Source organism: Neodiprion fabricii, chromosome 7 (assembly GCF_021155785.1).
Source record: "Neodiprion fabricii isolate iyNeoFabr1 chromosome 7, iyNeoFabr1.1, whole genome shotgun sequence".
Taxonomy (NCBI): domain Eukaryota; kingdom Metazoa; phylum Arthropoda; class Insecta; order Hymenoptera; family Diprionidae; genus Neodiprion; species Neodiprion fabricii.
In genome coordinates, this window is record NC_060245.1 from 61,089 (window position 1) to 82,614 (window position 21,526).

At 42.5% G+C, this 21,526-nt stretch overlaps 5 protein-coding genes across 9 annotated transcripts; 3 read left to right on the top strand and 2 right to left on the bottom strand.

Moving 5' to 3' along the window:
- Window positions 1-220: 220 nt before the first annotated feature.
- On the top strand, window positions 221-4,925 carry LOC124186899 (synaptotagmin-14). Of its 2 annotated transcripts, XM_046579008.1 has the most exons (8): window positions 221-458; window positions 726-914; window positions 1,178-1,312; window positions 1,457-1,518; window positions 1,741-1,938; window positions 2,074-2,400; window positions 2,644-3,000; window positions 3,111-4,925. In XM_046579008.1, the coding sequence occupies exons 1-8, from the start codon at window positions 425-427 to the stop codon at window positions 3,330-3,332; spliced, it is 1,524 nt and encodes a 507-aa protein (XP_046434964.1). In that variant the 5' UTR covers window positions 221-424; the 3' UTR covers window positions 3,333-4,925. The 2 variants fall into 2 exon arrangements, with proteins under 2 accessions (XP_046434964.1, XP_046434965.1); XM_046579009.1 differs by lacking the exon at window positions 726-914.
- A 157-nt stretch (window positions 4,926-5,082) lies between these two features.
- Window positions 5,083-7,528, bottom strand: LOC124186902 (pre-mRNA-splicing factor ISY1 homolog). The gene is made up of 4 exons (XM_046579016.1): window positions 6,629-7,528; window positions 6,531-6,553; window positions 6,111-6,429; window positions 5,083-5,591 (listed from the first exon to the last, which is right to left on the bottom strand). The coding sequence occupies exons 1-4, from the start codon at window positions 6,629-6,631 to the stop codon at window positions 5,217-5,219; spliced, it is 720 nt and encodes a 239-aa protein (XP_046434972.1). The 5' UTR covers window positions 6,632-7,528; the 3' UTR covers window positions 5,083-5,216.
- A 735-nt stretch (window positions 7,529-8,263) lies between these two features.
- On the top strand, window positions 8,264-12,210 carry LOC124186900. Of its 2 annotated transcripts, none has more exons than XM_046579010.1 (3): window positions 8,264-9,384; window positions 9,508-10,367; window positions 10,528-12,210. In XM_046579010.1, the coding sequence occupies exons 1-3, from the start codon at window positions 9,039-9,041 to the stop codon at window positions 10,537-10,539; spliced, it is 1,218 nt and encodes a 405-aa protein (XP_046434966.1). In that variant the 5' UTR covers window positions 8,264-9,038; the 3' UTR covers window positions 10,540-12,210. The 2 variants fall into 2 exon arrangements, with proteins under 2 accessions (XP_046434966.1, XP_046434967.1); XM_046579011.1 differs by having other exon boundaries at window positions 8,265-9,384; window positions 9,508-10,308.
- LOC124186897 (N-terminal kinase-like protein) lies at window positions 10,679-18,662 on the bottom strand. Its single transcript, XM_046579007.1, has 12 exons — window positions 18,291-18,662; window positions 17,404-17,550; window positions 17,197-17,322; window positions 16,627-16,838; window positions 16,040-16,133; window positions 15,465-15,947; window positions 15,071-15,292; window positions 14,469-14,721; window positions 14,243-14,410; window positions 13,789-14,069; window positions 13,389-13,500; window positions 10,679-13,154 (listed from the first exon to the last, which is right to left on the bottom strand). Exons 1-12 carry the CDS (start codon window positions 18,402-18,404, stop codon window positions 13,030-13,032), a joined length of 2,337 nt encoding a protein of 778 aa, XP_046434963.1. The 5' UTR covers window positions 18,405-18,662; the 3' UTR covers window positions 10,679-13,029.
- A 101-nt stretch (window positions 18,663-18,763) lies between these two features.
- On the top strand, window positions 18,764-21,473 carry LOC124186901 (RAB6A-GEF complex partner protein 2). Of its 3 annotated transcripts, XM_046579015.1 has the most exons (8): window positions 18,764-18,924; window positions 19,015-19,063; window positions 19,153-19,274; window positions 20,002-20,120; window positions 20,199-20,306; window positions 20,402-20,551; window positions 20,625-20,737; window positions 20,829-21,473. In XM_046579015.1, exons 3-8 carry the CDS (start codon window positions 19,153-19,155, stop codon window positions 21,354-21,356), a joined length of 1,140 nt encoding a protein of 379 aa, XP_046434971.1. In that variant the 5' UTR covers window positions 18,764-18,924; window positions 19,015-19,063; the 3' UTR covers window positions 21,357-21,473. The 3 variants fall into 3 exon arrangements, with proteins under 3 accessions (XP_046434971.1, XP_046434969.1, XP_046434970.1); XM_046579013.1 differs by having other exon boundaries at window positions 19,015-19,274; XM_046579014.1 differs by lacking the exon at window positions 19,015-19,063 and having other exon boundaries at window positions 18,774-18,924.
- The last annotated feature ends 53 nt before the right edge of the window (window positions 21,474-21,526 follow it).

Consider the following 21,526-nt stretch of genomic DNA (forward strand, 5'->3'; position numbering starts at 1 on the left):
AAACTGTTGAATACGATCGTTTAAAAGTACATAAAAACAGAAATCGCGTTGTTTCTTGCTCTGCATAGTATAGAGTAACGAATAAAGCAATAATCAAGACAAAACCTATTTTACATCGCATTAAGCTCTAACCTGACATTTGCGTCAGGTGGACCGCACGCGCTTGCGGCGTCCGTTTTTACAGGGTAGGTATGCGGTGTGCAATGGTAATAAATATCAGTATTCAGTGATCGTGTGCGTTGCCCGGCGCACAGGGTCGCTAAGGGGGCGGGACCGCTGTTGTTTGTAAATAAAAAGTTTTCCGTATTTCGCGACAGCGCTACCCTGACGACTTAGCTACTCGAGCCATGAATTCTGTCCTACAGAAGATTTTTTTACCTTATAAATGTATAAAGCATATTATAGAATTACGAATTGAGCGAGTATGATTCTTGCTGGGTCGGACCATTTTCTGACGGGTGAGTCCACTGTTGTCTTGCTTTTCACCAGATTTGTACACAGTCGTTTCCACATTTCCTGGAACGCTCGCTAACCCAATCAACTACCCACAATTCTTGGTCCTTGTTACTGTTTCAAAAATTTACCGTAGTGAATGGACTGATATCAGCATGCTCAATTATAATGTAACATGCACACGCAGATATGTAACTTTCAGTTTTACCGTCACACAAGCAATGTAATCAGCTATACATGCATTACAACTGTAATTCTCATTGCCTTTGCAGTATCGGTCGAGACAGCGGCGTTTCTCGGTGCTGTCGCAGGATTCGGGGCTCTCCTGCTGGTTCTCTTCCTTTACTTGTCACGGAAATGGTGTTTCACATCTTCCCCACCTGCTACTTACTTTGGTGGCGTGTGCGTACCTTTTTGCCAGTCTAATAACAGCTCGTCATCCCAACTCAGCACGAATCTTGGTAACTCAAACAATTTAGTAACCATTGAAATGGATTTTCTATGATTTTCTCTTGCGCTGCGCACATCTCCGATTGTCTCAATTATTGAGTCTGATTGTTGAGCAGTAAATAAAAAAAATGTATTACCAATGCAAAGTATTACAGAAAGGAAAAACTATTCCCATCATTTAATAGGCAATAGAATGATTGAGATGTCAAAAGTTCTTACTGAAATTAAAATAGTATTACTTCCACACCTGTACTGCAACTCAATTTTGACCCAGGCAAAACATTGGATTTTCATTCGGATGTGGAGACAAGTTCAGAATCTGAGGAGGAAGCATTGCGTCAGCCTAATTTTGGATCTCATCTCTCACGTGACAGCCTTGCCATAACAGCAGATGGTCCCGGGGCAACAGGCAAGTCAAGTTCTAACTTGTCTAATAATTGCTGTTTCTATAAAAACCCGTTCATCCTTTGCATGTACAAAGTGTACACAGAAATTGAATCAGTCACTTTTTATTATATTTGACACGATATTCATTCCTTAAAAAATAACGCAGATGTTGGAAAGGTATTGAGCTGCGGTGGTACAGAAGAGAAATCACTTCTGGATCGGCAACAGGTATGCCCAATATTCGGTTGACATTATATCCTACACTACATTGGGTAAAACAGTTCCGCGAGAATCATGCGTCGGAATTTGTCTCGCACTTCCATTTTTTTCTAGCACATCGTCAAAATATTGGAACAAGGTTGGAAATCATGCACAGAAATTTACACACCGTAATATCGGTGAGAATGAGTCATTAACCGACATATTGTGAATTATAATCAAATTTCTTAGTGTGTAGTTGAAGTGGGTACCCCCAATGTGATTGGAACCGAAGAAATGGACATTAAAGATAAAAGGGAAGAGGAAAATAAAGCAGACCTGCAGCAATGTTTGAATCATCACAAGGAATCTCCTGTACCGATTCAAGCGGAGGAAATTCACAGCTTGGAGGTGGCGTTGATATACGACGCGCCGATGCGTGAAATGACGGTCTGTTCGCCATATAAAGACACTCATTAGTATCGGCATTGACAATTATCCGATAATCAGAAAATAGATATACAAAGTCAGATTGCCTCATGGGATCATATTGGTTTAAAGGTAATGTGGCATTGTTTGTTGCAGGTTCAAGTGCTGCAAGGACGGAATTATCCGAATATGATAGGTGGTAGTCAGGTTCGTTTGGTTTTGTTGCCATCTAAGAAACAGAGACGCAAAACAAGAGTCCGTCAAGGGACTACGCCGCAATACATGGAAAGCTTTCTGCTACATCGTGTTAATCCTGAAGACGTGAATGGGATGGGTGTCAGGCTGAGGGTGTACTGGTGGACTGGGCGTATACGGAGGGAGAGATTGCTTGGAGAGGCAAGGGTTTCTTTTGACCAAATAAATCTGCAATTGGAAACCACACTGTGGCTACCCTTGCAACGCCCACCCCAATCTTTATCCACGGTAAAAATTTACTTTTATCTGATGTTTATACCACATTACTCATGTGATATGACAAAGCTGGCTATGTATGTACATACCCACGTACGTACATGTACAATATAGCTGACTATCGGCAAGGGGATGGAAACTCGAAAGAAACCCTTCAGTAGAAATGCTAATTTTGCATTACATTGCAGACAAGTAATTATTGGATAAATGAAACAGTATGAAAAAAAAAATATATATTTTTACAATCGTAAATAGGTGCAGGATTGGGGAACAAGTGGTAGCTTGACCCGCAGCGATTCCATGGGTTCGCAACAATCTGTTCGATCGTACATTACCCCGCCCTTGGTACCGCTTTACGGTAACGGAATGAGAGGTGGAAGCATAGCGGAGATCTTACTTGGTCTCGCCTACAACGGGACGACTGGACGATTATCTGTGGAAATAATCAAGGGGTCGCATTTTCGAGGGGGCGGCGGCAATGACGCTAGACCGCCGGACACTTATGTCAAACTGGCTCTGGTAGACAGCAACGCTTGTGAATTGGGTCGATCGAAAACCGGTATTAAACGGGCGCAACCCAATCCACTTTACAAGGAAACATTTGTATTTCAGGTAGTTATTTTGTGCCTGCCTCAAAAGCTCAACAGTTCATAGCATTCACTGCCTATATGAAATGCATTTCAGTAAATCGCTGTTCCATATTCAAATACATTCGCCCACAGGTTGCCTTGTTTCAATTGGGGGATGTAACTCTCTTTTTATCCGTCTACAATCGTCGCAGAGGCGGCATGGGACGAAAGGGACGTGAGATGATAGGTTGGCTTTGCCTGGGACTAAACAGCTCGGGACCGGAAGAATTGCAACACTGGAACGACATGCGAATTGCTCGTCAAGCAACATTCAATGCTCAAGTACAGCGATGGCACGCCTTGTTACGACCTTGAGCAAAATCACGAATTCTAGGGATCATAGGTATACGACGATTCGGGCCGTATTGTTTCTCACATCAAATAGTAATGATACACTGCCGTGTGCCGGTTCTTTTTTTTTTTTTTTTTTTTCTTTAGGCAGGCGACTGACGGACGACTACAAAGTCGATGCAGGAATAATGCTATAATACTAATGACTTAAACTCGTGTACACGTTTGAGAGCCTAATTTTCGTATTATACACTTGCACACGGAAGACACAAAATAATGGTAGTCTCAGTTGGTTCCTGATTCCATCTTGGATGTATACCGTTGGTAATTTTTATGACATTCTACCTACAAATACTCTATGAATTCTACTTACAGAAAGTTACACGTTCCAAAATTCCAAGCCATTGATAGCTACGGCGTATGCTCGGCTGTTTCTATTTATTTGTGCCTCCTAGTCACTCAGATAGTACACCACGTATTTAAAGATCACTATTTAAGCAATCTAAATGTTGTACATTAATTTGTTATTAAGGATTGTTTTATACCGCTATGCTGCTTGAAATTTCGTCTATTTCGAAAATTATATGTGAAATAATGTAAAATTTTTATTCGTAACCTGCTGCATTCAATGTGTCCGATAATCAAAGATACGTGCTAGGGTGTTCGTTAAGGTCATTTTTGATTGTCGAGCGGCTCACTCCCCAAACCGATTCCAAATAATTTAAAAATAATTCCCTCATCTTTTACAGGATTTTCATAGCAACTCTAACCTGTACCTGCAAGAGGTTTGATTTCCCCATTTAACCTTTTCAGGGGCACATTAAATCTACCAAACGGATGTCGATAAAACTTGGTATAGGGTGATTTCATTGGTCACTGATAACGAATTTTAACTCAAAATTTAAAAATTGAAAATGGTGGATCCAATATGGCTCATCGAATGACTTTTAGTACTTTGGTCCGCCATGGTGGAATTTTGATATTTTGATTACAGATTCGTAATCAGTGACCCCAGAAACCCTCCTATACAAAAATTTTTTCGAAATCTGTTCGGTAGATTCAATGTAGGTGATAGGGGGATAGCCCCGAACAGTCGCAAAAACGACATAGTTATGATGTATATATGTCGTTTTTGCAAATGTCCAGGCCTGCCCCTGAAAGGGTTAGATGGGGAACTCCACCCTCTTGCGAGCAAGGGATAAAGTTGAGATGAAAATCTGAAATAATTAGGTAATCATTTGTGAATTATTTTAAGCGAATTTGGGGGTCGACCTGGTGGAAAATAAAAAATGACCTTTTTAAGAACCACCCTATTACACGCATACGCTATCTGTAACATTTGCAAGAAGTAGCTATTTTATTCACAGTACCGGATACAAATTTACGCCAGGTCATTGAAAGAAAAAGAAAAAATCAGTTACATCATGTGGAAGATCTTCTATGCGAAATTTAACCTGATAAGTTTTGACACATTAGTAACTCACTTGTACGATAAACACTATAAATACTAAGCAGATAGCACTGGTATAGCTGATACAAGATTTCAGATTTAACGATGTTACGAGCGTTTCTGGAACATAGAGGTCGCGGTAGAGCAGATGATATTGTAACATCTGGACGTATGCAAAAAAATTGCACTTTGTCTAATACCTGTCAAGAGATTCTGTAGCTTGCATGTATTTTTAACCAATGAAATCTAATCAATTGTCTACTGCACAAAATATCATATATATTACCTTATCAGTTTTATGAGGTATCGCAATGAATTGAATCGTTGTTCAAATCGCGTTTTATAAAAGTTTACTCCAGATTGATTATTACATCGAAAATGGCAATGCCACAACATCGATGAGAATAAGGAAATTGGCAATTGTTAATATTTCCGTAGGCTTGTAATAAAAGAAATGATCAAACCGCATATTTTTCTATTAGTTCTTGTTTTTTTCGCGCAAGCAATGCTTCCTGTATGTCCGCCTGTGATGGTATATTCCTCTGAGATGTCGGTTCCACCTCATCGTCTTTGGCATTTAATTTGTTGTTGCTCTTAACATCCTGCCATTCCTTTTGCGCCTTTTCCCTAGCTTCCTTCTCCGCTCGTTGTTCCAGTGGTAGCAGAATACCGTCATCGTCATCCCTATACCCATAATAATCTGCATCGATGTCCTTCATCAGCTCGGCACGTGTTTTCCTTGGTGGGGGTGGTGGCTCCTGTTCAAATAACTCGCGAACCCCGGGGAGTTCCTTAGCCGCGCCAAAATACTTATATCCGCGATTGCCAGGCACCTACGGAAATCATTCACATATTTCATAACGTGCCAAAAAAACAAATTGTTTCTACACAATAGCAATGCCCACTGCGCTAAAAATAATTTGAGCGCAATTCGATTTGATCAGTAAAAATTAATCGGTTAGTCGAATGTTTCATATTTTTTTTAAACGGAACATACGTAACCGAAGTTGTGTAAATTTCATTATGTAGTCTTGATGGCAGAAAAGTTTTTTCGTTAGTTTAGAGTTTCAGTTAAAAATATTCACTTATCTTTCACTTGTGATATAAAATAGATAGCCACGGTTGGTAAGTAAGACAATGATAGTATCTAACACTTTAATCATATGAATTGATATTGTATTGTATCATTCATGGGAGTAAAGAAGAAAATTCAGTCATGTAGGAAAATAATTGAATCGGTCGCTTAATCGAGTTTTGAAAAATATCGATTACACTCGATTAATTACGAAAAAATAATAGATTCGAAACGAAAATTGATTATTGTTAGTGCACTTTTATACCACAGTGCTTACCTCCCGACCTTCGTGGTCCAACATCCGCGGACCAACTCGCGAATAATCCGGACCTCCGAGTTCTTTAATTTGTGCCTCCCAGTGTCGCTTCTCTCGCAGCAATTTATTGATCTCATCATTCAAATCCCTTATACGAAATTCACCGAGGCCGGCATTTTGAATTTGAGCCACTTTCTTAGCAACCTCCCTAATGATTTGCATCCGCCATTTCTCAGCCTTGCGCAAATCTCTACATTCCGAGGCGAGGTAAGGTCTTCTTTCTTGCTCTTTTCTGATACCTTCGCCACTTTGAGCCGCTCGCCATCTTGCGAGGGTTGTCCTGAAGAAGAAACAGGTTTAGCCAGGTAGGATTTTAAAATGTAAAATCACACAAATGTGCAATTAAGAAGAACAATCATTGTCAGCGAATTTTTTACTTACATAGCCTTCTCCGCATTTCGTGCCTGTAAGAAAGTAATGGATAGCGTGTATTCATACGTCAATAACGGACATATTATTTCAATGAAAGTGTTACGAACCATATCGATGGAGAGCAAGCGGAGGGATTCAGACGATCTACTTATTCAATGAAATCGACGTCGTTCAGCACATCGGCCCATATCATAACACGATGCGATCCGTACGTAGCATATTTGCCAAAGCGACGTTATCAACAACGCGATAGTGAATCGCTGGACAGGTTAGGTCAGAATCACCACTAGCGACAATTGTCGATAGGAGGCGTTAACGATAGCGATAATCGTCACTAGAGAGTTACGGAATCCCGCTACAGGCCCGGTTAAGGTTTCTTGTGGGGTATTTGTTACGTTCCGTGTTGTGTGAAACATTAATGCAGATCGGACCGATGCACGATGCACTAAAAAACTAACTCCGAAACGACTCGGAACAACAAATCAGATCGACGAAAGTCGAACAAGATCCAAAACTAAAGTTAACGGCGACGACGACGGTGGTCGACGGCCAGTGATATTCGGTTGACGGGTATAAACACGGTCTTACATACAGGGTCTGGAAACTCTGGTGGTGGGGGTATGTCCTCTTATTGAAGCACCGGCCGTTTCGCCTAGTGACCACGACTGTCGCTGCGATAGAGGGATTGAGGCTGTGCGAGAGAGATGGAAACAGTTTGGTGACTGTCCGTGGTTTTGAAACCTTTTTCCGTATCTCTCACACAGCCTGAATCCCTCGATAGCAGCGACACTCGTCGTCACTAGGCGAAACGGCCGGTGCTTCAATAAGAGGACACCTCCACCATTTTTTGAACGAGTTTCCAGCATAGGTTTCCAGACCTGTATATAAGACCGTGGGTATAAACCACGGAGTAGAATACTCCGTGGTATACACACAACCTGAATATAGGAATGCTGGACGTGAAAAGGAACACGCGGATCCTGGACCGCCGAGGTTGGTTCGCACGTCCCACGGCCCGCGCATCATCGCGCATGTAATAATGACGCGCGCGCGCACACACGGTAGATTGCCCCCCCCCCCCCCCACTGCCAAAAGAGGCGAACCAAGTGGACCCGCCGGGAGAAGGTAATTTCATTGCCTGTGCTTATGAGAGGAGAAAAATTGGAAAACTATGGAACAATTATCGACAGCGGTACGAGTACCAGCGTGTAGATAAATACTATATCAGCTTTCCGGGTAAGAAGATACCAAGAAGCTCGAAGACACCTCACACATGTGCAAACACCGCCGTGGATTCACTGTGTCGACGATCCTTGTCTTCGCGTGCGGATGAATAACAAGAAGTGTTGAGATATATTCCCGTGTTGATGGTGTCTCGTTGAAGTCGCAGTGCGTTGCAACGACACGCCGGTGCCCAAGGCGTACCGTAACACATTTTCCAGGAGCACATCATCTCGCACAGTGTGGGGTTTTCTGCTCGCGCTTACGGACACGCTGTGCAACGACAGCACGCACGCACACGCACAAACACACACGCGCGCGCGCGCGCTCACACAGGTCAGAATCGCGTGTTGTACATGACCGCTGTGCCAGAAGAAAATAAACAGCTACATACCGCGGCGGGTGAACGAGAGAGTACGCACGAACAGGCAAGTGCGGCTGATCGTGAGACGTCGTCGGCGGAAGGCCGGCCGCGAGAGGCGGAGAGCGAGAGATCGGCTGGCGAAGGCAGCCGGGGAGGGGGGGTGGGTTAGACCGAATGATAAACGGCAAGAGACGTGCGTGTGTGCAAGAACGAACGACGAACTAACGAACGAACGAACGAACGAACGTACGAACCAACCAACCAACCAACCAACCAACCAACCAACCAACCAACCAACCAACCAACCAACCAACCAAACAAACAAACAAACAACCAACCAACCAACCAACCAACCAACCAACCAACCAACCAACCTACCTACCTACCACGAAGATACCTACCAGCGAGCGAACGAGTGAGCGAGCGAGCACCGTGGACGGGCGGGCAGATGCGTGGGTGGACGACTGTTGTCTTGTGGGCTGTTGCTGCAACTCGGTCATTGTTCGACATCGACGGCAAACGAAATCTACCGGCTAACCCTTCGGATACGAAACAGGGCACGGGTACACGACGCTCGATGCCGAACGACGACCGATAGTGTTGACCCTGAATTTACATTGGCAGCTCGGCGGTGGCGGGGTGGGGGCGGGGGGGGTGGGGGGTTGGATAGACAAGACTGTCAACGATCGGACCGGAGAGATACTCTGGAAATTCAAGAGCTTGTCTCGCACTGTCTTCGTCGAGGACTTACAACCTGTCCAGCGTCTCGGACTAAGTCAATCTTGTTGCCAGACCCAGCGCCGCAAACTCGGCCTGGCCATTGGCGAATCAAAAGTGGAAGGACGACGAACGGACCAAGTGTGGCGACAATTAGCCAGACAGCGCCATGGAAGGCTGAGCGGCAGGATGGTTGGTAGCGGCGGTGAGTCAGGATGCGGGAGGAGCAAGCAGAATGTCACGCTCGGGTCACGGGTCACGTGAGGGGTGTAGCAGAAATGTGCTCGCGCGATTCTGCGACCCTCTACCCAACCCTCACAAAAACAAACGGAAAGAATTCTTGTCCTAAGCAAAATTGCCATGACCAGGTCGGCGTAGATAATCATCTACTTCCAACACCCGGGGGACGCCTCAAGTTCTTTAAGGATGGAAAGTTTATACTGGAATTGTCGCATAGGATGGATGGGGATCGTACCACTTGGTTCCCTGTGCCTAAAAAAACATTTTGGCCCCCGGCCAGCACTACACCCCATAGGCACGAAAGCTCTACGTCTCTCAGTGGTATGGTTCCTACTGTTTAATCAGAGCAATATCTTTAAACATTTTTACCACTCATGATTCAAAAGTGTGAGAAATTCTGTCCAACCTCTGTTGTCTTTTATAAACATCAATGTTGCTTTTCAGTGTCAGATGACAATTCATCGGTACAATCGAGCCCCTGGCAACGAGATCATTGTTGGAAGCAAGCAGTACCCAGGCGTGGCATATCTTCCCAGCTGAGTTTCTACTATCGTAGATATCCGAAGAACCGATTACCCGTACACCCACGGCTGTTAGCCAAAAAACGGAGGAATCCCCACAATCCTGTGTCCTTGACTTTGAACACTGATACCAATGCAGTCGTTTCGAAGGTAACCCGTACAATGAATGGTACCTTGCCTGGCAAAACTTTAGCGGTCGTTGTGGATAGGTTGACCCGTCTTTTGGATCCCAATGTTGTATCACCTCGTAAAAGAATATTGCGAGAACTAGAACGAGTTACATTGGGAGATCACGCTTCGAAGCGCCGAGCAGCTGCTCAGGCACCCACCATCGCGGCGCATCCCTCCTCTCCCAAGCAACTGTCGTCTTACAGTATAACCAGCATTTTGGGAGAGGATAAGCCCAGTGAAGAGCCAGGTTTCTTGCGAACCTTACTCAGGCCTGAAGACAAGCAGGTTTTCAAGTATTCCTTGAGCCACACTTACCCCAGATTACGTATGGACAGTTACGTAACACCAGGGGGGGCAACACAGGTTAACCATCCCATGTACGGGATATCCATGCTGCCGCCCGGGCCTTGCCGAGCTCCAGCGTGGATGCCCTATGTGCCACCTGTCCACTACCCGCAGCCTATGCCTCTCTACGCACCATCCCTGACCCGGCCACCATTATCGAACGTTCGTCGCTACAAAGACTACGGGGAAGAACCGCTTTCACCTTCAGGTGCACATTTCTACTCGTTCTACAAAAAGCGGAACACTTTGATACTGTTCTTAACAATCGTACGACCTCTAATACTGTTTCGTTTAGTCTACAGACATAATTGTGCATTTTACCAGTGCGCTCGTAATTGTTTACCTCGGGAATAAAACCAAAAGACTTTCAACAATCGTCGATCAGATATGTGACACTCAATTTGTAACATGTCTACGTTTGTTTCAGATATGCCCCTGAATCTATCAAAGCACGCAGGTTGAATCTCGGAACATGGTGAGCTGGTGCCTTAAATCCACAAATGGAACTGCATGTATCAACACTGCCTGTGCAACGACAACGTTATTTTTCTAGTTATCTGTGAATTTTTTTGTTTGTATTTTATACTTGCCTGCATGTACTACTCACCTGCGAGGTTTTACCCGATGACTTGCAGTTTGTTTGAAAGTTTCAGAGCATAACCAATTCTTGGGATTGACACAACTATTTCACTTAACTCAAGCACATGAATAAATGAATAACGTTTGCGAAAACTGCAGAAATCGGAATGCAACAGAGCTGTACTTCGCAGTTCCATTAAGACAAGGGCACCTTGCCTGAACTATTCTCCCCAACTTCTGTTCGAAGATGTGCATTCGGTAATTCTGTCGCGCATTAATTGAATGGTAGCAGTTCCAAGTATCGGTACTAAGAAGTTAATTGTCGCGCTACATGCTCACGCCCTGTATTTACTTCTTTCGATACACAGACTTGGTAAATGTACAAATTTGCATAAGGGCGTTCGCTTATGCGCGACAACGCAGTCAATTGCTGGGAAGTAGTTGTCACGTATTCAAACTTATCTATTGGTCATCCAATTCCAAAACTGCTCTCTCCCACGTATACCAAGTCCAATACTAAAGTAGAAAAACGCTTGTTTAAAAACAGTTTCGGCGTTGTTACAATTTTGTCGTACAATGAAAATGCTGCGGGGAAACTGTTTTAATTGACCATATGTCATCCGCATCTTCCTCTGAGCACTATTTTGTTATTACTATTACCTTTGATCGGCATTGTTATTACTATCATTATCATTCTACTACTACGAATATTACAATTACTAGCTTGTTGTTGTTGTTGTTATTATTATTATTATTATTATTATTATTATTACTATTACTACTACTACGACTACTACTATTATTACTGTCGTCTTCGTCGTCGTCATGCAAACGAAACATGTCTCAAAGTATAGGTTTGTGCGCGGTAAATGGTGATAATGACATAAATTCGTGTACAGTACAGATATTACCTATATCTAGAATATTAATATTAGATTTAGAGCGAATTATAGATTTAGTTACTTCAAGGCATTCGTTCATCAGCAAATTATATTTATACCTATACTAGTACAGTAACAGAGAATGAAGATTCGGTAGTGACGAGCGTGGAGTGTGCCTTAAACTGTGAAAAAAAAACAAGAGAGTCTAAAAAAATGTGCTCCTTCTTCCCTGTCTTCGAAAAACTACAAAACAAGTTTGATACGCTATATCTCACATGCTACATCATAATGCAAATACATATACATAATAATTATGTAAATACATATGCGTTATTCGGCGTCAACCACGTAAATTCGTGCATGCATCTTACCTATAAAACATTACTATTTATTTTTACGTATTACGCTGAAAGTGAAAAAGGCAAGCTCGCCCAGGCTCCAATAATTAATTTTAATCTTTATTATTATATCACATGGAATTTCGTAGCGATGAGAAAATATACGTATGTGTGGCATACGCGCGCACACGTGCATGCATACACACACACACACACATAGGTATATAGACATACATTACAATTTAGTTGTATGAGTACAAGCTGCGAGCAATTGTATAGAAAGACTAATTTCATAAATATTAATATTTCGTATACTATGATCTCCAAGTTTTTGGCAATCACCTGTCTGGTCGATTAATTCAAGTTGCTCATATCCAATATGTCCGATATGGCACACAGAATCTATGCAATCCATGTATGGATATTTTACGCAAAAACACTATCGCTGTATCCTGACATCGACATTTTTTATGGTATCGTGGAACAGATTATACATTCAAGCTATTTCCATATATGCATGTACATATTGTAGATGCATTGTGAATCACAAATCTACCCAGCAGACGTTTGTTTGCAGAGATCGGCACGCTGTTCAGTAATTTCATGGATTCGGCCAATAATCGAATGGTGTTTGTGATTAGTAAAATAATCGGATGAACGGAGCCCTTTCTTCTAGTACACTCAAATTCATTATAGTCTGTCCTAAAAATTGCAAGTTACTTTTCGATCTTTCTCAAGTTTCTACAACAATAACCATGGCTTTACACACACACACACACGGACGGACGGACGTACACTTATGAGCTTCGGTTTGGACATCTATTTCCGACGTGGGAAGTAAGGGTATGAGAAAAAAGCCAGCACACCGTATCTAAAAATTTTTGTTACATCAATACCTCTGTCTTGACAAGTATAAAACTGTTTGGTTAACCATTCTAGATCATGTAATGACATTTTTCATAGTAATAACAGTAATAGCGACAGTTGCAGCAAGAATAGATGAAACAATATGATTATTAATTATCATTATTAATAGTCTTATTAATGTGTAATGGTACGTTATTTGTAACTTCGTAATGATCATGATGCCACTGCGATTGTTCCCAATTTTTCGGCATTGAGTCAGTGATACTAAATTTTCTTAGGCGCGCTATTTCCTTGGATTCTGGCTGCTCTTTTAGCTTCCATCTGACGCTGACGTGCTAATTTTCGTTCCTCCCGTTTCTTTTTTGCCTCTTCGAGTTTAGCATTACTTGCTGCAAAAATTTCATTTACATCCATGTTATACGTACACACAGAGTAAATGAATAATACAGATTCGATACGACATGCGAGTCGCGCGCATCTCCGGATCTCCCGTGTTCCCGATGAGTTATACTCATTGTCAAATAACATTGTCCATCGATGGCAATTAGACGTATAATACACAAAGTAAAGATATTGGAAATGATTGGCGATTTGGTGATTGTTGAAATTTTTAAATATCTCACCAGACTGTTCAAACGACGGGAATTCTTCAATCGGCTGAAATTCAGAGTCTTCCCAGCCTTCTTGTCGGCTTCCATCGTATCCGCCCTTGTCATCTGCTTGACTTTCCTCCTCCTGTGAAACATATGCTACAGTGGCCCTCATCTGGATTTCCCTCGCGATTCCACCGGGAAGAGATGGTAAATAATTGAAGTTTATAAGATACATAAGGTCATAAAAAATTCGAGGACAGGAACCTGCGTTAGGTGATACTGCACACAGGAGGTAGACACTGTTAGTACAGCATTTATCATAGCTGCTTGTGTTTTTCGTTGGTACTTACAATCTGAACGACCGTTATTGACCAGATAGCAAGTAAATCATATCACACGCACTCTTAAGAAATACTCATCAACTACTGACCGGTTCTTCCTCAAGGTTCTCCCACTGAGGGTCATGAACTTTCGATGCAACCGCAGAAGATTGAGTCTTAGCCATAGATGCTGCAACATTCGGTGTGGTTACAGACTGCTGTTCCATGTCACCCCAGTTGTCTGCCTCCCAGCAATCCCATTCACAGTCCGAATTTGTATTTCCAGTACTCTGGGGATCTTGATCCTGATCATGATCCAACGAAGTCATGCTTGTCGCGCTACTGGTCGTCGTCGTCGTACTCGCACTGCTCTGGGAACTGCTGGCCTGCTCTGTGCCAATCATTTAAGAATAAAGATCATTATTTCCCCTTGGCATTCCTATTTTATAAGCGTGTCCCCATAAAGCTCAATCCGTATTTGTTATAAATATAACACGTATGAATATCGCTCCCTTGTCATAATAAGCTTTAAGTTAGGCAAACGCGTAATGTAATGGGACGAACCAAGCGAGGCTGGTTTGCTAAGCAAAATTCTTGATGCTTGCGTGTTGGATGACTTTGGTGTGTCAGATTGACTGCGATAGAACTTAGCTGTAACAGCGGTAACGGCCCACCCTGCCCACGTAGCTGCAGCATTGCTCAAACTCGGTGTGGCCGTATTGACGTCCGCTTCTAAAACAGTTTCGCCGGTTTATACATCTCAGGCTTGTTTGCCAGTGTCAATGTTTACCCATAGATTCGCGAAGTCCGGGATCCTCGGAGACTCGTTCGAGCTTAGAAAGAAATCCCCGAATTGTACGAAAAGCATTTTCTCTTACACCTTTGTCCACATCGGTAGCAAGCGGACAGAGAGCTGGGAGTATTCGGTTCGCAACTTCTTGTAGAAGAAAATATTGTTGCGTCGCAGCTAATGCCAATATACTTGCGCTGCGCGCAGGAGCAAATGAATCCCTGGTACCTCTGACAAAAGCACCGATGAGTACCTTGAAACAGTGGCAAAGATGTAACAATGATAAAATATGACAAGCAACAAACAGGGTCCGTCATTCCTTACTGCTCGTAGGGGATCCAAAAGCACGGAAATAACTGATATTACCTCAAGTTTGTATCGAAATGGCTTTGTGAGATACCAGAGTAGGCACGAAGTCAGTACGAACGAAAATCCCGTAATGTGGCTTTTAAGGAAAACCAAGGGGTTTTACTCGCGCTTACATATTCCATACGAGTTGTAAAGAATGAGCGTCCGCAGTATACAAGTAATTAGTGTATCCAAATGTTTATAAGAATTTAGGAAATCTGCAACTACTTGTTGACCTCATTTCCAGGACTTACTTTTTGTCTGATTTGAGGGTGCAGATGTTGAGCAATTTTGCCAAGGCATACAGTGGTGTTTGTTCGTATTCCACCTTGGTCGTCTTTTGATTGAAGTCTGGCAAAATGTCTGAGTGTTTCTACGTTAAGGTTGTTATAATCTAGCTTGGAAGCGAGATGAACTACCGACTTGATAGTATGTTCTCTGACAGCAGGGTTTGTATCTAAAAAGCCACGAGCAACCTGTAAATTGAACAATTCTGTTACACGAATATCAATCTCCCCTAAAGATTTAAGAGTGTCGTGTTGTAATTGGGAATACAAAAGTCACTCTATGGGCCGAACAACAACTCTCTTAAATCGGTCATCTTATCATAGACGTTCAGTCGCTGCTGTATATACATTCAATAAAAACCTGTGGGAAAATCGCCTCATTGACCGTGGAAGGTTGAAGATGGTTTACGAATCGCTCTAGATGCTGCAAGAGTCGCAAACGTGTCGCTCTGTCGTTTGATGCAAATAATTTCACGACACAGGGCACAACGCGACGCTGATACTCAGGATCGGGTAATTTACGGCCGAGTTGCAGTAGCGGTGGTAGAACCGCACTTCCAGCATCTCCAAAATCAAATGCCGCCAGAAGCTGGGGTAAGATTTTATACCTTCCAACTCCATCGGGAAAACTTTCCAGCTTTGAGGCTAGTTGTGTGAAGAATCTACTTTTCTCACCCTTCTCTTTCATCTGGATTTCTTCCAAGAATAAGAGGGCATCGACCAAGTCATTCTTAAAATATCCTCCGTTGCTTCGACACCTTGCTATCACATCGGCTGGATTGGGTCGTACGTCTGCATTGTGACTGGAGAGCTCTCGATACACAGCCAATAGTTGTTTGGGTATCTTAAAGAATTTAAATTAAGATCTAGATAGCAAAACATAGGTACAGTCTTGGATGTAATCTCATCAAAGCGGTACCTTGCGTTGATTTGTACCTGATTCGTTTTGGTCTTCAGATCAGCAGACCTGTTGAGCGGGCCATTGAATGCCTCCCATATGAGGCAGCCAAGTCCCCACGCGTCAATCGTGCTGCCATTTCAATAATGTGATTTTAATGAGGTATTGAACAAACGTACTTGATATATTCAGGAAGCAGCACCAGAATCGTATCGTAAATATGATTGATCGGTGTTTTATAAGGTACTAGTGTATGGCATTTTCTTACTAGCATCTGCGTTCAATACCAAAGTGTACAGAAACGTGCGGAATAACTTGAAATATCCTGTACATCAGGTATACCCAAATAGTCATATCACACAGTAGTCAAAAAATTTGGAAAATCGGACAAAGCTAATGAGAATCCCACAATATTGCATTGTAATTAAAATAAACACAATGTCATGTGCAAACTGGACCCAAACTATACTGTAGTCCTTGTCCTGGTGGTGTTCCAAGTGATGGAAATTATTATCTATCACCTACCGCCATCATCGGTACAATTTGCTTTGGTAAATACAGTAATTTGTTATATCGGTATTTCAATGTCTACCATAAAGACCGCATAACAAATAAGTTTGTATACCATTTTGATTGAGGTTTGTAGGTTTCTGTAGCTTCGGGAGGTTGGTAGATGCGCAGGGCCGCGGGCAAGGGAGTATAGTTTACCGTTACCCCTGTCGTGTACTCCACTCCCCCCAGCTTCCATTCGCCACTTTCCACATTTACGAAAACCGACCAGAGATTGATGTTGTTGTGTCTAAGATTGCCGTCGTTATTCAGAAAACTGAGAGCACGCTATTCAAACACAAATAAAATCATTATAGCCCTACGCTCTTCTTTTTGCCATACTTGGATGTTTTGATCAAGACACGTGAAACGTGAAAAAGTCTGGATCAACAACTCGTTTCGGCATGGCCTCGATGCTGGGACGTTACAATTTTTGTACTGCTATATCTTTCACTCCGTTAGTTACCAGTGATTCATTATTGTCAATAGACATAAGTTACAGTACTCTTTTTATAGATAAAATGTTAACAAGCACTTTGCATAAGCCTCATTATTATTTCAACAGTAGCTCAGGATATTCTACGCTCAATGCCCGATGACGGAAAGAGGTATAGACGATACAAAATCTCAAATTTCTTCAACTTACAGTGATTTGAAAAATCCCCCACGAAAGGTACAAGTCGCGCTGCTGCCCCTCGGGCAGATTGTTTCCATGCAGTCGCAACTGCAGTGGTTCGACTCTCTCTGTTGCCAGGTATATAGTCTTCTCTGTCTGTAAGAACACGGAGAAATTCAAGTAATCTGTGACAATGGATCAAGAATGACGTAGTGCCGTCTTGGCTTGATACCATACCTCAAGGTTATCGAGGTAGGTCAATATGCTAGGATGCCTGAGAGTCTTTAACCTTTTTACAGCTGCTCTGGCAGTTTCCAGATCTGCATCACCTCCATTTTTTGCCTCAATGACAAAAACAGAAACATCTTCGCCGACATTGGTTCCCTGTAAGAAGATGCATTGAATCACAACAAGAAATGCTACGGTGTTTGCATATGTCTACACATATACGAACTTCGCATATGCAGAGTCTGAGGGATATGAATTATCCTATTAAAAATCCTGATACATTTCGAGAAGATCCAACGGTTAGAAGCAACTACTTATATTACAACGCACTTGATCTTCTTGTTCGATATTGGAATAAGCTACCTTTAAGCACTCGCTCCTCAGACAATCTCGAATAGTTTAAACGAAAAAAGTAAGTTTAGTCTATAGTTATAAAAATCCATCAGTCTTCACCTCCCATTACATTTTTGTTCTTCCTATATGCATGTTATTGTACATTTATTGTCCGGTCTACCTATCCTGTTTTTGTTTTTGTTTTTGAATTCATATGTAAAAGGACATCGTGTCCGTAAAATATATAAATAAATAATTAAAAGTAAATAACTCAAAAGGACCCAATCTATGTCAGACAAAGAACTACCACGGGCTGCCCGTGCTAAGCAAGACAGTGAAATAGCTAGCAGCATTGACGCTTCGAGAACACAAGCCGCAAACTTTGTTACATGCAAGCACTGGGGTACATCGCCGTTTTCCTTTTGCACGCTATCAGCCTAATTCCGACTTTATCCAACATAGTTCTGTACATAGTTTTGGACAGAGATCTGGTGCGGGATGATCTCGTGGTATTCGTCTGAAGTGCTGAAGGAACGTGGTTAGGTTATGTTAAATGAGGTTACCTTCCTCTTTGCTCTGTGAAGTGTCCACAAGCTCTTCCCCTCGAAACCGAAGACTGGCTCTCCAATCTCGTAAGGAAAATCTTTGGTAGGATCACGGGAGAAAAATGACCACATTCTTCGCTGTTACACAGCGCCCGTTATACCGTGGTGTTCGGCTTATAATACGTGTACGTGTACGCCGTTTTTATCCACTTTTTTTACTAAACTTCATAAAAAATGGTTTATTCATTTTGTTATCGTCACTATTTTGTCAGCCCCCTTGTCTCCAGCTTTTTGGTACCTACTGACGTGTGCGGATTGGTTGTAAAGTATTAAGTTTATGAGCTGGCATGCATGTTGTGTGTACATACATATATCGGTGGCTCGCATAGGAGCGCACATACGTAATTTTTTTTAACACGAAGCGATCATGAAGCGATTCATCGATGTGCTCATCGGTAGGATCCGACGGAATTAACCAATGTCGGTCAGTTTCCAAGCTTTCCAAGGCAGCCGACATTGCCGCGTGTCTTGTCCTTAGACCGTCTCGTCGACTGGTCGATCTGTGCTGCTAACTGTCAGAAGATACATTCAAGAGGAATTTCGTTGCAGAAAAATTGCAAAGAGAAAACAGCTCTCGTCGCGGGGGCTTTATGTAAGGCTATTGTATGAATTGACGTACATACGTGCTTCTTCTCATCTGAAGCATGATCTAAATTCTTCGACTTTCTCCATTTTCCTTCAGTATTGTACATCACGCATCAAGTCACATACACGTTATACATGTGTTATGCGTATGTTAACTAAACGGAACAATAATACACTCAGCTATATACAATCAACGCCTGTACGTCACTGATCGTTTCGTCTCAACTTGTTAAAGATGATCGATATCACGGCTAAATTAGTCAGAGGACCTGCATATTTTTCGGGCGAATTGATCGAGTGCTGTATCACCTTCGGCAACCCGACAAATCCTAATCATCAGATATCCCAAAGCCACAGGTTTGTACAGTGTGTTCGTATAAGTCTGGGCATACCCCCAAAAACGCAGAACCCCCCAAAAATAGTATATTGTGCAACTAGTGGGCAAGGCACGATACTGTGAGTGAGTGTGAAGTTCGGATATCATACTCACTCAAGGCTCTTCTTGCCCACGAGTTGAACGTAATATTTTTCCCAGTGAAAATGTAAAATTAGGCGATTGGCAGCCAATAAAACTGTATGACTAGGCTGTCGGTCGCATGTTGAAAATGAGCAAGGGACGTGATATCCCAGTAAATTGACTGTTGTGGTAAAAAATTACAAGATACACGACGATTCCGCGACGGTGGGGTACAGGAGGCAAAGCCCGCCGATCGAGATGAAAATGTAGATTCAAAAAGAGAAGAAAAGAGAATCTTTTAAAAATTGAATGTTAATACAATCTCAAACTAAATTGAACTAAATGCACAAGCAAAAAGTTCAGTTTACTAGGACGCGAAAACATCACCTCAACTGAGGGAACTGACAGCGTGAATATAGGTAAAGCACGCCACCGATGCAGAGCCTATATTTTGCTCTACGAGTGGACAAAAACGGTATTTTTCCTTCAGTGGAATAATAGTTCGCCAATTGTCAACGCGCGCGTCATTAGTTGTGTAATAGCGTGTTTTCTTTATTTTCAGCATCCGGCCAAAATCGCCTATTTTTACATTTGAGTTGCGAAAACATCTTTTCCTTCTGCTTCCAGTGATGTGTTTGAAAGTCTGGCATGGGCAAGCGCACAGGTACACTGCCAATGTTCTACAAACGGTAAGGCGGTGCTCTCAGAGAGATTAAATTCTATCCAGTCGGCAGCTATAAATGCAGGTACTTCAAACAAGTAAACGAGTATGACAAACTGGATGAACTGGCCCGAAAACAGTCTCATTTGATATCGTCTTTTAGATACTACGTTCGCTCCTTGGCAGCAGGACAATGGACACGTTGTTTTGAATACAAAACCAAAGATATTGTTCTGTGATCTCAGACTGTCGCCAGGTGAAAGCGAGACTTGTATGTAATGTGTAATTCTCAATTCTCGCTTGGTATTCAATTGGTGGGGCTGTGTTTAGAAATGAGATAATTCAGTTACGGTCGTATATTTCTAGATGTATACCGGGAGAGAATACCGAGCGATGCACCGCCCTCGTACAGAGGCCAGGCAGTCAAATATTCTTATAAAATTACAATCGGCACACAGCGGGTGAATTCTGCCATAAAATTACTACGAGTTCCGTTTAGAGTCCTTTCGTTGAGCGGTACGTTATATTCGGGTGAGATAATCCAGCTTTCAAATGTAACAATTGAATGCATCTTTCATAAAAATTCCAGAACTACCTGATATTGCGCCGTGTAACGACAGCGTCGATCTCAGTCCCAATAACCCATTTATGGAAACACGGCAAAGAGACACACCGCTAGATGTTGCTATGCAAACTTTACAGGTAGCTTGTGAGTTGTTACTCTTTAGGATTCATATCTGGTCTTTTGTTATCTGAACCTTGATTGATTCGTGTGATGTATTTTGCTTTTCAGAATATCACTGCGCGTCGGAGTCCCAATTTCTATAATGTAACAAACAGTCGCGGCCGCGTCGTTAGATTTTGCTTGTTCAAGAATTCCTACAAACTTGGTGAGGACATAGTAGGAACTTTTGACTTTTCAAGAGCCACCGTGTCCTGTGCCCAGGTTTCTGTGGCTCTACAATCTGAAGAACATGTTGCTGAAGGTTACAGACGCGCACGGACCTCGCCCGCGCTCGTTAGCTACAACAAACATCACGAGGTCTGCTTGGGATTGAAATACTCACAGCTGGTGTTACCCATTCCTCTTCACGTCACCCCTGATTTCACCACAGACTTGGTCACGCTCAAATGGAGGCTACACTTTGAATTTGTTACCACTGCTATGCCTGTCGACATGCCCAACGAGAAGGCTAACGACTGGCGAGGTCCCTCAAGCCTTGACATCGAAACCATGATCTGGGACTTGCCTCTGCGATTACACCCTACTACTACACCTCCCAATGCGGCTCAACAAACGAAATATCATATCGTTATATAAATAGTGTAGGAGTGAATCATCGTTTGTACCGTTTCTCGTCAATTTGTATATTTTGTTAATCAAACTGTACTTCATAACTATTATTATGCGCCGAAAATATGAATTGCATATTATGAATATCTTCAATTATTCCAAAGTCCGACGGCCTACTATGCTTTTTTATTGGGTCA